This window comes from Anguilla rostrata, chromosome 13 (genome assembly GCF_018555375.3).
Source record: "Anguilla rostrata isolate EN2019 chromosome 13, ASM1855537v3, whole genome shotgun sequence".
Lineage (NCBI taxonomy): Eukaryota > Metazoa > Chordata > Actinopteri > Anguilliformes > Anguillidae > Anguilla > Anguilla rostrata.
This window is the reverse complement of record NC_057945.1, coordinates 35,831,401-35,848,478: the sequence shown is the minus strand read 5'-3', so window position 1 is coordinate 35,848,478 and position 17,078 is coordinate 35,831,401. Positions and strand designations below refer to the sequence as shown.

The window sequence follows — 17,078 nt, the reverse complement described above, 5'->3', positions numbered from 1 at the left end:
TTGTTAAAAAAAAAAACTAAAAAAACTATAGATTGAGAAGAATTCAGTTAATATATGCACATTTGTTGAATAACAAACCAAAGAACAAACTTTTTTTCAATTTCTACTTACAATAACACAAAAAAGTTTAAGTTTACATAAACGTAATCTTAGACATGACTTATATAGCCTTATTTGGCTTTAATTACAATTAAATTAAATTACAATTAAATTGGAAGTCTACCCAACCATTTTGCAAAGTGGGGGTTGGAGGGGTGGGAGGGAGGTGGAGGAGGGAGCTAATTAAATTGAATGAAATCTTAAGTAAAAAAAATAACAGGTTGCCTAATACCTTTATCCTGTAGTGCAAGTAAAATAGGCACTAAAGCTGCAAGAAATATGGCAAAAAAGAAGAACTTAGATGTTAGAAGATGTGCGGAGCCAAGTAAACATTGTGGAAGGTTATTTCCAGAGAAAAATTGCAAAGAAGCATAAGCAAGTGAAACCATCGTAAAACTGCACCACAACTACTGGAAGAACTCAATGCAACTATAAAGAAACCACTACCCCTGACTACAGTGAAACAGCAGCTATGATTTGCTGGTCTGAAAGGATCCAGGAATCACACCACAAACATAGACTTGTATATCCTCTGACCTCATGTAAACGCACATAATTTAGATACAACTTCACACAGCCGCACAATAAAACTATAAACCTATCAATATCTATTTCAGTCAAGAACTCAGAAGAACTGTAACAGATTTTGGGATTTTAGCTTTTGTGGTGACAAAACATTCAAGATACCAAGTTTTAAAAAAAATTTAGAAAAAAAAAAACAGAAAATTAAATGAGTGGAAACACTGGTCCAAGTTACTTGAATAAATACAAGAAAACAAAGGTATTATTTCTTTGGCACTTGTTTAGATTCTGTGAAGCAGTGGTGAAAATGTAAATGAAACTTTATGGCAATATTTTGATATCAATAATTTTGTATCCAGACTTAAAAAAAAAAAAAAAAATTGTGTTATTTCACAGATGTATGGGCAGAGGTGGGGCAGATGTTATTAAATGTTATACCAGAAAGGACAAGGTGTTAACTAGGCTATGTTTTTTTTTTTTTACCATGACGATTTTTATTGCCTAACATACCACTGAACGCTGCAGTTAGGTGCCTCGAGTTTATAAGGACTAATATTGCAAAGTTTAGAATTTTAGTTTGTATTTCTCTAGGGAAAAATTAATATTAATGTTTATGTTGCATATTTATCTGATTTGTAAAAAAATAAGCCGTATTTACATTTTAAATAGTCATACATATAGTCAGGCGAACATGTGGGCAGCTATATTCAGCTGACAAGGACCTCGAAACACCGTACGGTTTGCTTGCTGGATGAAGTTTGTTACAAAATTGTCCTGCAAGCAAGCTGAAGTACATAGTGAAACACATCTCATATGCTTTGGGTGTTTGCGGGTAAATAAAAATGGAAAAGACTATTAGCTTGCCAAATCAACTTAACAAAACCACTCCGGGTAAGTTTAGAGTCTACTTTAAAATGAACAGTCATTGCAAACTGTCTATTCGAGAAGAGGCTTTCCACGTAGCCAGCTGCGAAGAATAGTGTGTTGATCTCCTAATTTCCTGTAATATTGTTTAGAATGTGGACAGGACCTGCTTATGGAATATTTTCTCTGTGGTGTATGCCTTTCTGAAAATAAAAAGAATTGTTCGCAAAATAAAAAAAAAGTGAACAGGACATAAGTATTTTTCAAATTGAAGTTCAGCTGATGACTTCTGAGATAGTAATACGCAGTAACCGGATAGCTCGTTTTGAGTAACATTAGCGCAGATCACGATTAAATATTTTTTTTAAATATATATTGACATGCGTCAACATTATTTTTATATTAGTGCTCGTCAAATTTAAGAGACCAACGTCCAAGTTGCATAGCAAACTAGTTCTGACTTAAAAACATGTTTATGCAACATTTCTTCGTTGCCACAGTTGCTGGTTTCCTTACTTCTTGTGTCCTTATTTCTTCCTTACTTTCCTTACAGGGTGTTATAGCGGTCTAGTCTTATATTTTATTACAACTAGTAGCCTAACCCATGCCTCCAGCACGTGTTCAATACATAAGCTCCTTGGCATGTTGACAACTTCTGACGTGTTTAACATTCGATAAAACGCAACCTGTCAACGCAACAGCGAGTGTAGCTATCTTAGAAATTAAAAATTGGACACTTCCAAGTACCACTTTACCTTACTGTTCCATGCAGTTACCCTGGTGGAGACCACCAGCACTCCGTGTGGCGTGGAGCTAGTGAGCTCCTACCAGACGAACAGAGTAGGGGATCCTATGGACCTCATTGCACTGGCACAGCAAGTGCAGAAGGTAAGGGATATTATTATGCTGTGTTCCTGATTGTATTACTTGCAGTATTGCTAGTTTTTTAATTTCAAAATAACGCCAGTTTGTCAGTCTTGGTTTAGGATATTACATTTTATTGCGTTATTGCGTTTATTGCCTAAAGTCATTGGAACAAATACAAAACACAGGTCGTAAAGTACAATCATCGTAAAGTAGCTGCTACCCATAGCCCTGAACATCAAGACTTCTTCACACAGTAAAGCATTGGCTAAATCAGTAAAGCTATGGCAAAATCTTAAGCCAGAATTGAGCCATGGTCACAAGAAATATGAGAAAGGACTGCAACATCAAGATGAAGATCCAAGTTCACCCATAATGATATGAATAATTGTTATAAACTGTTGTGAAACTGGATTTAATCAGGATTTTGGTTTATTTGTTGAATTCACAGGGAGATGAGTTTATCAGGGCCAATGCCTGTAACAAATTGACCGTCATTGCTGATCAAATACGGTACCTTCAGGAGCAAGCAAGAAAGGTACGGTGGCATTTTAGGAATTCTTGCCAATTTGTTTCGTAATCATTATTTTGTCATTATGCAAACTGACATTGAATCATGCTGAAGGACAGTATTCAGTGGTGTGACTTTTAACAATGTTCCATAATTGACCCTTTAATCTCAAATATGTGATTAGAATATTCGTAACTGAACATCCTAATGCTGTAATGTAACGATCACTACTGGTAACTGAAAGCAATGGAGTTTTAGAACACCGAATTTTGTTAAGAAAATAATAAAATAAAATTTTTTTCCAAAAGCCTACCCTTCAAAAGGTAAATTTAGCATTTATGCCAAATACAGAGTAGGGGTGCGGAAAATGACTGGATTGATTTGTTCTCGTTTCATTTACTTCAGGTGTTGGAAGACGCGAAGAAGGATGCTGAGCTGCATCATGCAGCCTGCAATGTGGTCAAGAAACCCGGGAACATGTATTACCTTTACATGCGCGAGTCAGGACAGCGGTATTTCTCCATAATCTCCCCTCAGGTAGAGCAGAATGCTGTCATTACGTCTCGGCACTGTCCTCGAAAGCAGTGGTTCTCAAACCTTTTTGGTCATTTTGGTAATACAACATTTTTTGAAGCCCCGCTTTTTTGTTTTTACTGGACTTTCTCTCCCCCCTCTGAACCCCTGGGGGCCTGCCCCCAACTTTGAGAACCACTGCTCTAAAGTAACACAGAATTTAAGCATTATTTTCATACATTTCATACTGAAGTACGATTATATAATTTCTTGGTATTTTCTAATGTAGCAGAGAATTTCATTACTTTCCTGTACTCTCATTTAATAAGGAAACGCTGATTGATACACACCATGCTAGAATTGCCAGCTCTCCCCTTTAGCAGAGGATAATACTGTTTTAATAAAGCACACGGTATAGAACGGTAAACAGTTATATAAGGGTGTGTGCTGTTCCGTGGTGTTTTCCTGACGTCAGAGATCAATGTTTGCGTATGATCCAGTTTGAACAGCACATTCTCAGAGAACCAATGCTGGGAACCACAACACCAATGTCGTGTCTAAGATTACGCTTTGTAAAACTCACCTTCACGATAAGGGTCATTCGTAATAATTTAAACAAGTTTTATGTTTTGAAAAGAAAGAGACTGATGACTGGGAGCACTGAAGATTTGGATGGGTGAACGCATAAGTTTAATTATATAGTATTCTACCATAGGAAAGATGAACACCATTTGAACATTTTGTAGGTGTTGAAAGTGAAGATCAATACTCAGTTGTAAGTTTCCGCATTGTTTGGGAGAGAGTGTGTGAAGTTTCAAGACTGTGTTAAATGGGAATTGTTGAATGGGAGTTCCATTCAGTGCAACTGTATTTTCACACTAACACAAGTCTGAAAATAGAGAGCAACAATGGAATGCCACAGCGTCCTGAACGGTTAAATTCTTTACAAAGACGTAAACCATCTGCTATTCTTCATCCCTTCTTCGGGCGAGGTCTAATTTAGTTTGCTTTTTGTTTTTTTAAGGAATGGGGACCCGGCTGCCCGCACAAGTTCCTCGGCGCCTACAAGCTTCAGTACGACATGTCTTGGACGCCTCTGGAGGACGTGGAAAAAAGAGACGCAGAAATCGGCATCATGGACAAGCTGTTAAACCAGCAGACTGCCCTGCCGCCTGCGTCGGAGCCCAACTTTCAGGGGCTGTCCTAAGACCGAACGTCCGTGACCGAGAACCAACTGCCTTCTGTTACTATCGGGACTTAAGGGGTATTAATTATGTTTGTTTTTTTTTAAAGAATAACTGTGCTTACTGGACATGCTGCTACCAAACTACTGAATCTGACATTTGTCACTCACGGTGAACTTTGATCGGCCCTCGCGTACAACTTGGGTTGTATTCTTTGTCACGAGCGTAGTCAGGGACTATTTCATAACAGTCCTCCTCAGACTGTGCCAGGTTTAGTGGAAAATGTCAAAAGTTACAAAATGAAAGATTTCAATGTCTTATCCAGACAACTTATGTTAGCAAGCCAAATCATACCTTTGGTACATAATTTGGGCTTTGAACTTTATGTAGTTTTCTAAATCAGTAATCAGTAAAGTCTTCCATCTTCTTCACGAACAATGTAATAATGACAAATGGTATTTCAAATTAAATATGTATAACATTCAATATTTAAGAAAGCCAGTGAAAACCTGTTCAAAATCAGAAATCCTACCATTTGTGTCTGCGTTTCAGTGCTCATACTTTTGTTGTTTGCAGCGTTTCCTAAACAGTTGAGTCATCTCATCAGGTTTGAAGAGGGTTCAAATGAGGAACAGAATGGTTGTCCAGGACAAGTTTGAACCTTTGAATTCAGGAAAAACAACTATGAATCAGCTTATAATCCTCCAATGTATTTCATCTGCTGTATAAATATCTATATAAGTTTCCATTCAAATGTGGGGGAAAAAAATACTGTCTGTAATTTATGCCCAAATACTTTTTTTTAATTTCTGGGATTGGGTTTTAATTGCTTTTATTTAAGGAATCATTTTTTGAAATTCCAATTGCAGCTTTATCTGAACCAGTTATGAAGGCAGCAGTGCAATGTTTTTATCTGAAAGTGTCCCCAATTGGTGCCAGATTTAATCCAGAGTATTACATTAGGCTTTTTCTGCCAATTTATATTTGAGGAAGTACTCATGGATTACTTGAAATGTTGTAGCAATTATATTTATTCTCTTATTAAATGTTTTAATGTGATTCAATAGATGAAATTTACAGAGCCATCAGATGAGAGTAAAACATCTAATATCAAATAAAATGACTGAAATTCAACTTTTGTCATGTTTTATTACAGAAATAGAAGGAATATACAGGATTCCCACACAAGGAAAAGCTATTTGGCCAAATTATAGTAAGGCATGGCAAAACGTTATGCGACTTCATAAAATGCATAGTGTGGCAGATCATTGTTCTCTTTTTTAATATCATACAAAGCAAATATGCTAAACAAAAGGCAGATCAATATTTTCATATAACTTCATGAAAATAAATGCAAGAGGAAAACAGGATTCATTATTCATTACTACAAGGAAAATCACAAGCAAAAGACTGAATTCAGTCATGGGCAATTTTATATCACTCCACAGACGAACGTGGGAAGCATTAAAAGTGGGAATATTTCCGTAAAAAAAATAGTCTTCATATTCCATTCACATCTCACGCGAGGTATCTTCTGTTATGGCATCTGGCACTTGGCTTTCTGCGTTAATGTGTGTCTCGCTTGTGACATTCTGTAAGTAAGAGTTTATGTAAGGCAGAAGCTTCCAGTTGTCAGTGGCGATTCTGACGTGAACGGCATCCTCCGTGTTCGTGATGTTCAGCAGCACGTGGCACTGAGGCGGCAGGAAGAACAAGACCTTGTAACACTCCTGCTTTGGGTCCCTGGAGACCAGGTAAGGGTGGAAGGTCTGATCGACCAGGCCAGAGAGGCTGCGGTCTCCGAGCTCGAAGCAGAACAGGCTGCTGGCCGACCGGCTGCTGTCCTCCGAACGCGTGCCGTTCCGGATGCGGTCGAAGAGCTGCTCCCTGCTCTCCCGGGACCAATCGGCTTCGACGGGGAGCGGAAGGAAGACATCGGGGAAAGACACAAAGACGTCCTGCAGCTGGGTGTACCAAGATAGGCCGTCCTCGGTGGTGAACATGGCGCTGGCGCGAAGGCGGGTCGGGTAAGGCTGGCGCGGCCTCAGTTTGAGGCGCACGACCGGGGGCTTCCTGTCCTTGAAGAGGCACGGCACGGTGATGTCTCTGACTTCTTCGTAATTGGCGTCCGTCAGCTCAAAATGGAGGCAGATGCTGAAGAGCTTGTGGTGACAGGCTTTCACCTCCCCCACGTGCCTCAGGTGGCATTTCAGGTTCACCTCGGAAGCGAAGCCGGGGCTGAGAAATTGTTCCCGATAGGCCGTCAGCACCTCGGTGTCCTCGAGGCTCTTGGACTCCCCCTCTTCGGGCGCCTCCCACGATTCGCTCTGCGGGACCTTCACAAGCTGCAGCACTGGCTGCCTGGTTCGGTGCACGGTCAAGCAGCTGGACTGCTCGTCGCTTTCCGCCATGACGGAGGACAGGGACCTCACTTTCGTCGGCCCGACGTCCGGCCCCTTCGTCAGGACCCCCGAGAGCTTCTCCCTCGACAGGTTGGTCAGCAGGGTGTAGTAGAACCTGGCGTGGTCCCGGATGTCCGCGTCCTCGTAGCGGAGCATGGTGTGCTGCAGGAGGTCGGCCAGCTCGATGAACACCTGATCCAAGCTCGGGTGCAGGAGCAGGTTTCGACAGACCGTGAGGACCGCGTTGCCCAACCGCCAGCCTCCCGCCGAGCACAGGCTGGAGTTGATCAGGACGCTGAGCAGAAAGCACAGGGTGCTTCTCTGGGGAACTTGGCTCTCTCTCGCCACCCGACCTAAAACTTTTAGGTGCCAGCTGAGGTTCTGGAGAGTCAGCTCTGGGATTGGCAACTCCACAATCAGTTTCTGCAATGCTTTAAGCAGCTGGATTGGCCATCCTGAATCGCCCAAACATTCCTGGGTACGATCGACCAAGTTGATCAGGTTTGGTGCAAGGTAACAGTGCCTTGAGTAGAGTTCGCAAAGTCTCGCTGTCAGGGCGCTGGTGAACTTCTCAGACTGGTAAAAATAGCCGAGGAAGGTAAAAGCCGCTCTGAAAAAGGTGACCGTCATCTCCCTGGTGCCGTGGTTGTCCACGATTCTGTGGAGCGCCATCAGGTGGTCGAACAGATAGCTCACCCCTCTGTCGTCGTCCTCGTCCGCCTCCATGTACACCAGGCTGAGGAGGCTCAGCCTGCACAGCATGGTGCTGCTGTTGTTGAACACCGTGGGCAGGAGGGAGGCGGCCAGGCGAGGGGTGACCAGCACCGGCAGGCTCTCCTCGCCGTTGCAGGAGATGGGGCGGTTCTCCGGGAAATGCAGGATGCAGTCCATGTAGAAGAGCTTCTGCGTGCTGCCCAGCAGAGGGTGCTGCGACATGCCCACCAGCCTCTTGATGAAGAAGTTCTCGTCCTCCGTGGTGAAGAGGCTATCCGTGAAGGCCGCCTTCATGAGCAGCGTGGCGTGCATGAGCGTGACCTCCGCGGTCCCGCAGAGACGCAGGAGCTGGGACTTAAAAATGGCCGGCGAGAGGGCCTGGACCATGGCCACGACCTCCACGAGCTCTCGAAGCAGGGCAGCCTGGGCTACCGGGGTCAGCAGGTAGGACTCCTCCAGCAGCAAGGAGACGATGGCCCTGAGCTCCCTGACGTCTGCGTTTGTCTGCAGCACGGGGATCTGGCCCATGGAGCTCAGACGGACAGGGGGCAGGGGCTTCTCGACGGCCTTCCAAGCCAGCCCCTCGTTTCCAGCCAAAAGGCTCTTTAGTTCCCCGCCGGGAGCCCCGTCTCCCCGGGACAAGAGGTGAATGGCGTTCTTCAGGCTCAGCGTGTACAAGACGCAGTAGGCCTGGTGCAGGGGCGTCATCTCCTGCTGCTTCAGGAGGTAGAGGGCCTCCAGCCTCTGGGAGAACAGGCCGGGGAACGAGGTCTCCACCTCGCGGAGGCAGTCGCAGGCCACGGCCCTGAGAGGGCGCAGGGCCTGCCCGTCCTTCAGGTCGTTCGTGTCCTGGGCCGTCTGAAACAGGAGGTCCAGGACGCACTCCGCCGCGTTGCCCTGGTCATCCAGACGGGAAGCGCACACCAGGACATTGGTGATCGCCAGCATTAGGTGGCACCTGAGGTTGACGGCTCGGACGGGAGCCTGGTTGAAGATGGCCAGAAGTTCAAGGACCGTCTCCTCCCCCGCCGTGTAGCTGGGGCAAAGGACATTGGGGTACTCCTGCAGCAGGGACAGCAGGAGAATCTGCAACAGCACAGTAATGAAATGTCAGCAGTTACAATGGAAAAAGAGAAGCTTGCGGTTCCTGACAGCCAGATAATTACACTACACTCAAAAACTAAAATGAATATTGAAATCAAATTTTTCAAGTGTCTAACATTTTAATGTGAAAAAAAAAACTGTGTACATTTCTTCAAATACAGGCATGCAGCAACTTCATGTTTCAAAATACTTAAGAACTACTTCATATTACATACTACATCCAATAAGGACACATCTGGAAACCAGAACTGAAATTTCTCATTTACTCTCAATCTACTAAGGCATTTAATTTGCAAGAGACAGAGAGAGTCCTAGCATTTTAAGCAGACTAAAAGTTCTAAAACAACGGCCATAATGTAATTATACTGCTAGCTTTGAATTTGTAATTTGTTCATGAAAGTACTATATTTTGTAATTGTGTACCCTAGCCCCCCCCCCCCCCCCCCCCCCAAAAATAAAATAAACACACACAAAATCGCGACCTGGCACACCACCAGTAACTAGTCTGTTAAATACACTTACCTTGATGCTCTCGCTCGCCTTGTCATCTCTAAGCTCGAACAGGAGCTCAGCTAGGAAGCCATCCGGCGTTGTGCTGGACAAGAACTGCGATGGACTGAGTGAGAAAGCCGAGATTCTCTGGGGCCAGGCACTTGCAGTTGTCATCGCGAAAAGTTGTCCAAATTCAATCCATCATCTGTCTTCGATATTAGAAAAGTGGCAAAGTTAGCTACGTGGCTTTAAGAAAATGTTATATGCTCCGTTCGGAACATTTCAGCTGATCGAGTGCATAGCGATTATTAATTTCCTTAAATTAGCAAACCAGCACGCTTGCTAGTGAAACAAGAATATACGATTAGTTGGAACACACGCGTCTTATTTTCTGAAACAAACACGCACTTTAATCACCTGCTTAAAGGAAAATATAAAAAATAAATACTAAACGTCTGCAGTCTTTGCTAATCTTATCCATTTTATTTCCATGTTCTGATGTTAGTTCCGTACTGAAGAATCATGTGATCATCCTAGTATCATATGACCAAGCTACCGTCATAGCGTGCATGTATGCAAGCCCGATGCATGCCTCCTAAACAGCACCCTCCAGTGGCAGACTAAAGCAGTTCGTTGTGCTAGAAAAGTAGGTCAAAAAAGTATAAGACAAACTAACTGGATATTTTACTGACATAACATGATATTGAAGTTAAGCAAACGATGCAAGCTGGTGGCAACATTATGTCATAACAAACGTTGAAAATGAATGTTGGCTGACATTTTTTCATTCAACCGCCAACACAGATGAAAGATTTTAGAATGTTTGCTCAAATGACTTTTGTAATTTCTTTCCGGCAGGCGAAATGGGTCAAAAGAAATGGACACCTGGTAAAACAAGTAATTATGTCACATTTAATCTAGATTTTGCAATCTCTTAAATTTAGAGAATTAGTCTGATGTTTTAGGTTGACAGTGTGCTTAGCCTACTATTATAGATTCTGTACCGCTTTAAGCGGATATTTGTCCGTACCACTACGTAATGCGCCCCTGTAGTCTTGACTGTGGAACCCCAAGTGCGGACCTGCCAACGCCCGGCATAAAGACACAAACAGAGAGGATACGGTAAGAGCCGTTACATTTATCAAATGCCAGTTTGTACTTGTATTTGTAAAACTGCTCATTTATACATTAATCTATACAGCTGTGGCTTTTCTCCCTGTTTAAATGGTACACAAATATCTCGCGCGTCTCAATTTTCTACGAAACGGTAGTTAGCAAGATGGCTAGGGTGTTAGCTTGCGATCGAGCTGACTTTTACGTTAAAAACTCAGAAGCTAGAGGGAGCAGAAAAAAACTAGCTAGCACGTATGTGGCTTGCTAAGTTAACGATAGCTGGTTTGCTGAATGCACAAAGCTTGATAATTGCGGGGTAGTTTGCATGACCAGTTGATCCCTTAATAATTGGTAACCCATATGTAATTTAGTTAACATCCTACCTTACTGTTATGGTATTATCAGACTAGACTAGATAGTATTTGAATTATGGACAAATCACACCCCCAATGACCCCCGTATTAGCCATGTAGCCAACGTCAACTTGCTATCGGGGTTGTAGTTAGTACTGCGTTTGCTAGCTGGCTAACTAGCTAGCTAATAACTATTCTGATATGAACCTAGCTGGCATCAAGAATGCCGATAGATTGTAACGTATTGTTGACGGAGGTTTACCAGCTTGAATCCCTGCCGAATTCATGTGTAAGGAGTTCTTGATTAGCTAGAATTTAAGCGAGCTAATGTCAGTGCTTGATAGCTAGCTAACGTTAACTAGTCATCGAATACTGTTGGCGCGCCTACCGTTAACGTTAGATTACCTTGGTCTAGTAATTGTGTTGTTAGGTGCAAGCTAATCTGGATCCGATATTGACAATATAAATTGTGTCGGTAGCTAATATTACTAATTTCTAATAAAACACTCGAAGATTTGGCTTTATATGATTTGGCTTGCAAGCCATCTAGATGACCGGCTAGGCAAATACCTCACCGGATAGCAGAGATGGCTAGCTAAGGGTAGCCTGTTTGGTAAACTAGATGGCAAACTAGATTGGACTGCTTTTTTCCCGTATATGCTCTGTTTGGGGATTCACATTTTGTTAGCAACCTGTATGGGTGTTAAGTCGACTGAAAGCTAAAGTTAGCTTGCTAATTGGACCTTGCACGTTTGTTAAATCTGTCCCCGTTGTGCCGTTATCAGGGTGATTTATGAGCCCATGTGACAACTATTTAAATAGTGAAGTGAGGCAGGCAATTAAAACAACGATGAATTAGTTATAATATGTACTGTATGCACATCAACTCATTTCTGTTGAAATTGGCTCATGCATCGGAATCACGTCGAATCGCTTTGCCTAAATTAGTCGGTTTTTTTTTTGGATGAGGCGCGATATGAATAATTTTAAGTGTTAACTGGTTGCCACTGTATTTTCTGACATGGTAATGTACCCAAATTAGCTGGATTTGTGTTCAGTGCAGTTGACATAACATTAGGAGGAGCAGCTGGTTCAAGTTGGCTGTAAGCATGAAGGGCCATTTAAGTCTTAGCTTGGGGCTCCAGTTGATATTAACTAACGGACATTGCATTGCACGTGTTGTCAAAACAAACTGGTGTGGGAGAGCCCATCTAGAAACAACAGTAATGATTTCAGTTTTATTTATTTAAAAAAAATAAGTTTTGGCTTCAGTTTTACAGACTGCTTTATGATATTTCATGGTGTATAACCTTGATATTTATAATTAAGATTAAGACATATTTCCTATTGGGTTGCTGTGGAGGGAGCCCATGTACATGTTCTCATTTCTATCAGTAGGTTTTTTTTGGGGGGGGGGGGAGAGATGTGCTTGTAGAGAAAATGAGCTTCACGCCTTTGCAACACTGCATAGATTAGCAATGGAGTTATACTTGTTGGGTTGACAGGAATTGAATACATTACAATACATTGTTCCAAAAACAGGACAAGCATTCTGTCATGATTTTTAGCTCAGCGTTTCCCAACCTTCTTCCTTCCGCGGCACACTTTCCATATTTACAGAATATCATGGCACACCACCCTCAAAAGCATAAAAAATAAACGCAGACAGAAAAAAACCGTGAGCGGCGTACTGACGTGACGTGCCGACAGTAGGCCTAAATGTTATTTTGGGGTTTTAATTAAGCAATATGCATTTTAACACCTGACGGCATACCAGAGTGTCAAGGCACACCGGTTGGGAAACACTGTTCTAGCTTAGCGTTTGGCTGTCGGTTCGATGCCAGTTTTACCGTGGGATTGTTTGGCTTTAAATAATAAAACATTGCTGTCGGGGTGAGGAATAGTGAACTAATATAGTGAGCGACATGGGGGTTGCTTGCTGGTGACACTGCTAGAAGAATTATGTTCTTGATTTTCAGAGATCTCATTCTTGGAGTTTGTGCCATACTACGTAACGTATTTACATCTACAGTATACATTTATACACCATCTGCAAGGGGTGGCTGTTCAGTTTGTAGTTATTGAGTTAGTTCCCTTAATGTGACTGGAAGGCCATGCGTCCCAGGTCCCATGTCCAGAAGTATTAATGTATGGGCACGCGCGCGTGTTCACTGATTTTGTGTGAGTGCTACTTGGAGCACGATTTTGCGTGTGATGTGTTGAGTGAGCCTGGGGCTCGTGGTGGACCATCGAAGGGGCCTAGCTGGAGGAGAGATGGCGATCGAAGCCGACTGATCTCCACATGAGTGGAGCGCAACAATGTTTCTGCGAGACTCTGTCACCAATAGCAGCGAGAGGACTCGGTCTGTCACCAATAGCAGCGAGAGGACTCAGTCTGCCACCAATAGCAGCGAGAGGACTCGATCTGTCACCAATAGCAGCGAGAGGACTCGGTCTGTCACCAATAGCAGCGAGAGGACTCGGTCTGCCACCAATAGCAGCAAGAGGGCTCGGTCTGTCACCAATAGCAGTGAGAGGACTCAGTCTGTCACCAATAGCAGGGAGAGGACTCGGTCTGTCACAAATAGCAGCAAGAGGACTCGGTCTGCCACCAATAGCAGCGAGAGGACTCGGTCTGCCACCAATAGCAGAGAGAGGACTCGGTTTGTCACCAATAGCAGTGAGAGGACTCGTTCTGACACCAATAGCAGTGAGAGGACTCGGTCTGTCACCAATAGCAGCGAGAGGACTCGGTCTGTCACCAATAGCAGCGAGAGGACTCGGTCTGTCACCAATAGCAGGGAGAGGACTCGGTCTGTCACCAATAGCAGCGAGAGGACTCGGTCTGTCACCAATAGCAGGGAGAGGACTCGGTCTGCCACCAATAGCAGGGAGAGGACTCGGTCTGTCACCAATAGCAGCGTGAGGACTCGGTCTGTCACCAATAACAGTGAGAGGACTTTGTCACCAATAGCGGGGAGAGGACTCGGTCTGTCACCAATAGCAGCGAGGGCTCGGTCTGCCACCAATAGCAGGGAGAGGACTGGTCTGCACAATAGCAGGATGACTCCGCTGTGCACCAAATGTCGCGAGAGCTCGTCTGCACCAATAGCAGGGAGAGGACTCGGTCTGCCACCAATAGCAGGGAGAGGACTCGGTCTGCCACCAATAGCAGCGAGAGGACTCGGTCTGTCACCAATAGCAGCGAGAGGACTCGGTCTGTCACCAATAGCAGGGAGAGGACTCGGTCTGTCACCAATAGCAGGGAGAGGACTCAGTCTGTCACCAATAGCAGCGAGAGAACTCGGTCTGCCACCAATAGCAGCGAGAGGACTCGGTCACCAATAGCAGCGAGATGACTCGGTCTGTCACCAGTAGCAGCGAGAGGACTCGGTCTGCCACCAATAGCAGGGAGAGAACTCGGTCTGCCACCAATAGCTGGGAGAGGACTCGGTCTGTCACCAATAGCAGGGAGAGGACTCAGTCTGTCACCAATAGCAGGGAGAGGACTCGGTCTGTCACCAATAGCAGGGAGAGGACTCAGTCTGTCACCAATAGCAGCGAGAGAACTCGGTCTGCCACCAATAGCAGCGAGATGACTCTGCCATTAGGGAGACTTGTGCACAAACGCTGCATTAGACCCAGATTCTCTCTCACCTGCCCGTGCTCCAGGGCCTGTGCGTGTAGAGCCGCTCAGTTTTATCCTTCTTTCTCGTCTGTGTCTGCTTCTGTGTTTGTTTTCCCGCTCTGCTATTAGACCCCGTCTGTTATGTCTGCAGTCAGAGCAATAGTAGGTCGAGCTCTTGGGGGCGGCCGGTTGTTTCTTTTTATCAGACTGGAAAATCGAAGCTGTGGTCAGGCCTGTCGTTGAGCGGCGTGAAGTCTGTTTTGGCTAAGTGACGGCTTCGTATCAGCACATCTTTCATGTTACACGTTTCGTAGCGCAGGGGTCATAGGTCACGGTACTTCACATCTTCCTGTGCGTAGCTAAAAATACTTGACTCCGCTGTGCAGAAATGAGTCTGCAGACTTGCATTGCTTGCAGTTACGACAGCAGGGATGTATTCTTAGCCAAAAAACACATTTTATTTATGTTCCAGATGTGTACTTATTAAAAAAAGTGTCCTTCTTAAAATGTAGTTTTAAATAAGCTTATGCGAGTGACTGATATACAAATACAGTTTTTCAAATTTAATATTGAATTACATAATTAAATTGCCACAGGACTGAAATCATATTTCGCATTATTAAACTGTGCAATAGATTCTTGTGGGACAGGCTAAGTAAATGTTTCCCTGTTGAAACCCCTTGTCATGTCTGGACACACAAGTCATTATCAGGTGTTATGAGATGTTATCAACAAGTCATTATCAGGAGCAATAATGCCACCTGCAGGGTTATCGGATGGAGTTATTGCGGAAATATAAGGCTGTAGTAGCAGTATGGTAGGCCGTATTTTTATGTATTTTGCGTAGGAAATGAACATAGCATGCAGACGTTGCAAAAAATGTTTTGCAGAGAGGAAATCACCAGCAGCCAAAGTCTTGTGTAATTAACCTTTACACTTGAACATGGTTCTGATTGGCCCTTCTTTGGGTACTGATTTATCAGTGAGCCCTTCTTATGGGTACTCTGCGTGGGTTGCATTTATGAATGAGCCCTCCATGAGACTTGGATGTAGCCGTTGACAGCATTGGCTGGACCGCGTGTATTGATTTAAAGGTGTTGAGTGTAAGCGATACCCACGCAGACTAATCCGCAGTACGGGAAATGCCCCTCTTAGAAGATGGATGTGGAACAGGAAGAGGCTGGCCTGCTTTAAAACCCAGGTTTGGTTCTGCCGATGAGGAGGTCTATAACCTGGCCTCAAACTGAAGGCTGTGTACGGCTCAAGAATTATGGTGCACAAAAAAACAACATACCTGGATTTGCTTTAGGTCAGTACAGGTTTGCTAATAAGAAGACTGGGGTTACTATCTAGCAATGTGTTAAATCTTTTGCAGAATAGCTGCTGGTGGCAAATTAGCATAGGCTATTGGTATGGAAATCTGTTCCTACTGCACTGTGTGCTGTACTTCCCTGTTACTTTAGCTTAGCATTACCGTGCAATGTCTCCAGCACTTTTAATTATCAGCACAATGGTAATGTTGAGAAAAGCTTATATTTATAAGTCCACCAATAAACATTACTCGCTATATAACTAATAATCGGATCTAACAGATGCACAAGTTGCATGAAAACACCTCACTTTGCGTGGAACATAAAACATTTTAATGGTGGCAGTTAATCTTCCTGAGATTTGAAAGCTTGGAATGTACCAGCTTACTGTTTCCCTGAAGGTTTCAGCACTGTTGACAGTATCTCTCTGTGTACCTCCACAGCTGTAGCTTTGGGTAATGGGGTTATTACCTTACCCACTGTAAGCCTGCTGAAAGCCGTGTATTCCAGCATGGCAGTCCTGCCCACTTCTGGGACGTAACCAATATTTTCTGACCCCTTTTACATCAACCAGTCTCAAAGTGACGGTTACGGTTCAGACCAGCGGAGATTGAAACGGGTCGAGTTTCAACAGTCATGACTGTGAAATATGCAACCGCTGCACAAAACTGCCCCGTGAGATTCTGACCGGTACCCAAGCTGCCCTGACCCTGGCCTGCGTATCGCTGTTATATTCAGTGCCGTCCTCAAGCAGTAAAGTAAGAGCGTCTCTAAATTACTCTGGGCTGCCATGCTCGTTTTTTTAACTGTCCCCCCCAGCTGACCTTAGAGTCAACAGTAGTACCTGAGGTGTGATTGCAGCGCAGGACTATGGCCATGGGGGTCAGTAAAGGTGAAAACTAGACAAGAGGACAGTTCGAGCATTCCGCCGTTTTCCGTATCCCGAAATCAGTCGTCTTCTGGGTGTACTCTTGTGTGTCCTGTTGGTTCTTTCTGAGCTCTGGGATTAAGCTTGGTTGAGCTGCTTGATGAATTTGTGGGTTTGGGATGTGGATTTCACAATGGCATGCATCAGCTGTTGGTTCAGAAGGAAAAGATTAAGGAAAGCAAAGCAACGGTCTGCTAAGGAAAAGAAAGGTCTTGCATTTCCAGCATTTTTCCAACACGCCATTCACTAATCCCACAAGACTCTTAGTGTGTTCAAGCCATTGTGTAACTGATCCACCTGACTGCTGTCTTTACTGAGTATCAGCTAAGCGGCACATTTGATGCTATTGGAGCTGCACCACGCCAGAGTGATGGAAATCAGAAACGCTAATGGACTCTTAGAGTCTCACAGGATAACACAACATGCTTTTTTAACCTAAAGTGTTGGTTGACCCCATTAAGACCACATTCATTCTTT

At 44.0% G+C, this 17,078-nt stretch overlaps 3 protein-coding genes across 5 annotated transcripts in view; 2 read left to right on the top strand and 1 right to left on the bottom strand.

The window, feature by feature from the left end:
• The first annotated feature begins 1,336 nt into the window (after window positions 1-1,336).
• c13h1orf50 (chromosome 13 C1orf50 homolog) lies at window positions 1,337-5,691 on the top strand. Its single transcript, XM_064303966.1, has 5 exons — window positions 1,337-1,512; window positions 2,258-2,373; window positions 2,801-2,887; window positions 3,266-3,397; window positions 4,398-5,691. Exons 1-5 carry the CDS (start codon window positions 1,464-1,466, stop codon window positions 4,578-4,580), a joined length of 567 nt encoding a protein of 188 aa, XP_064160036.1. The 5' UTR covers window positions 1,337-1,463; the 3' UTR covers window positions 4,581-5,691.
• ap5b1 (adaptor related protein complex 5 subunit beta 1) lies at window positions 5,687-10,318 on the bottom strand. Of its 2 annotated transcripts, none has more exons than XM_064303954.1 (3): window positions 10,300-10,318; window positions 9,300-9,478; window positions 5,687-8,759 (listed from the first exon to the last, which is right to left on the bottom strand). In XM_064303954.1, exons 2-3 carry the CDS (start codon window positions 9,441-9,443, stop codon window positions 6,069-6,071), a joined length of 2,835 nt encoding a protein of 944 aa, XP_064160024.1. In that variant the 5' UTR covers window positions 9,444-9,478; window positions 10,300-10,318; the 3' UTR covers window positions 5,687-6,068. The 2 variants fall into 2 exon arrangements, with proteins under 2 accessions (XP_064160024.1, XP_064160023.1); XM_064303953.1 differs by lacking the exon at window positions 10,300-10,318 and adding an exon at window positions 9,687-9,848.
• Window positions 10,251-17,078, top strand: part of cdc42 (cell division cycle 42) — a 24,414-nt gene continuing 17,586 nt past the window's right edge. For both annotated transcript variants that reach the window (XM_064303963.1, XM_064303965.1), the window contains exon 1: window positions 10,251-10,391. The gene's annotated coding sequence lies outside the window, so the exon portion shown is untranslated. The remainder of the gene's footprint in view (window positions 10,392-17,078) is intronic.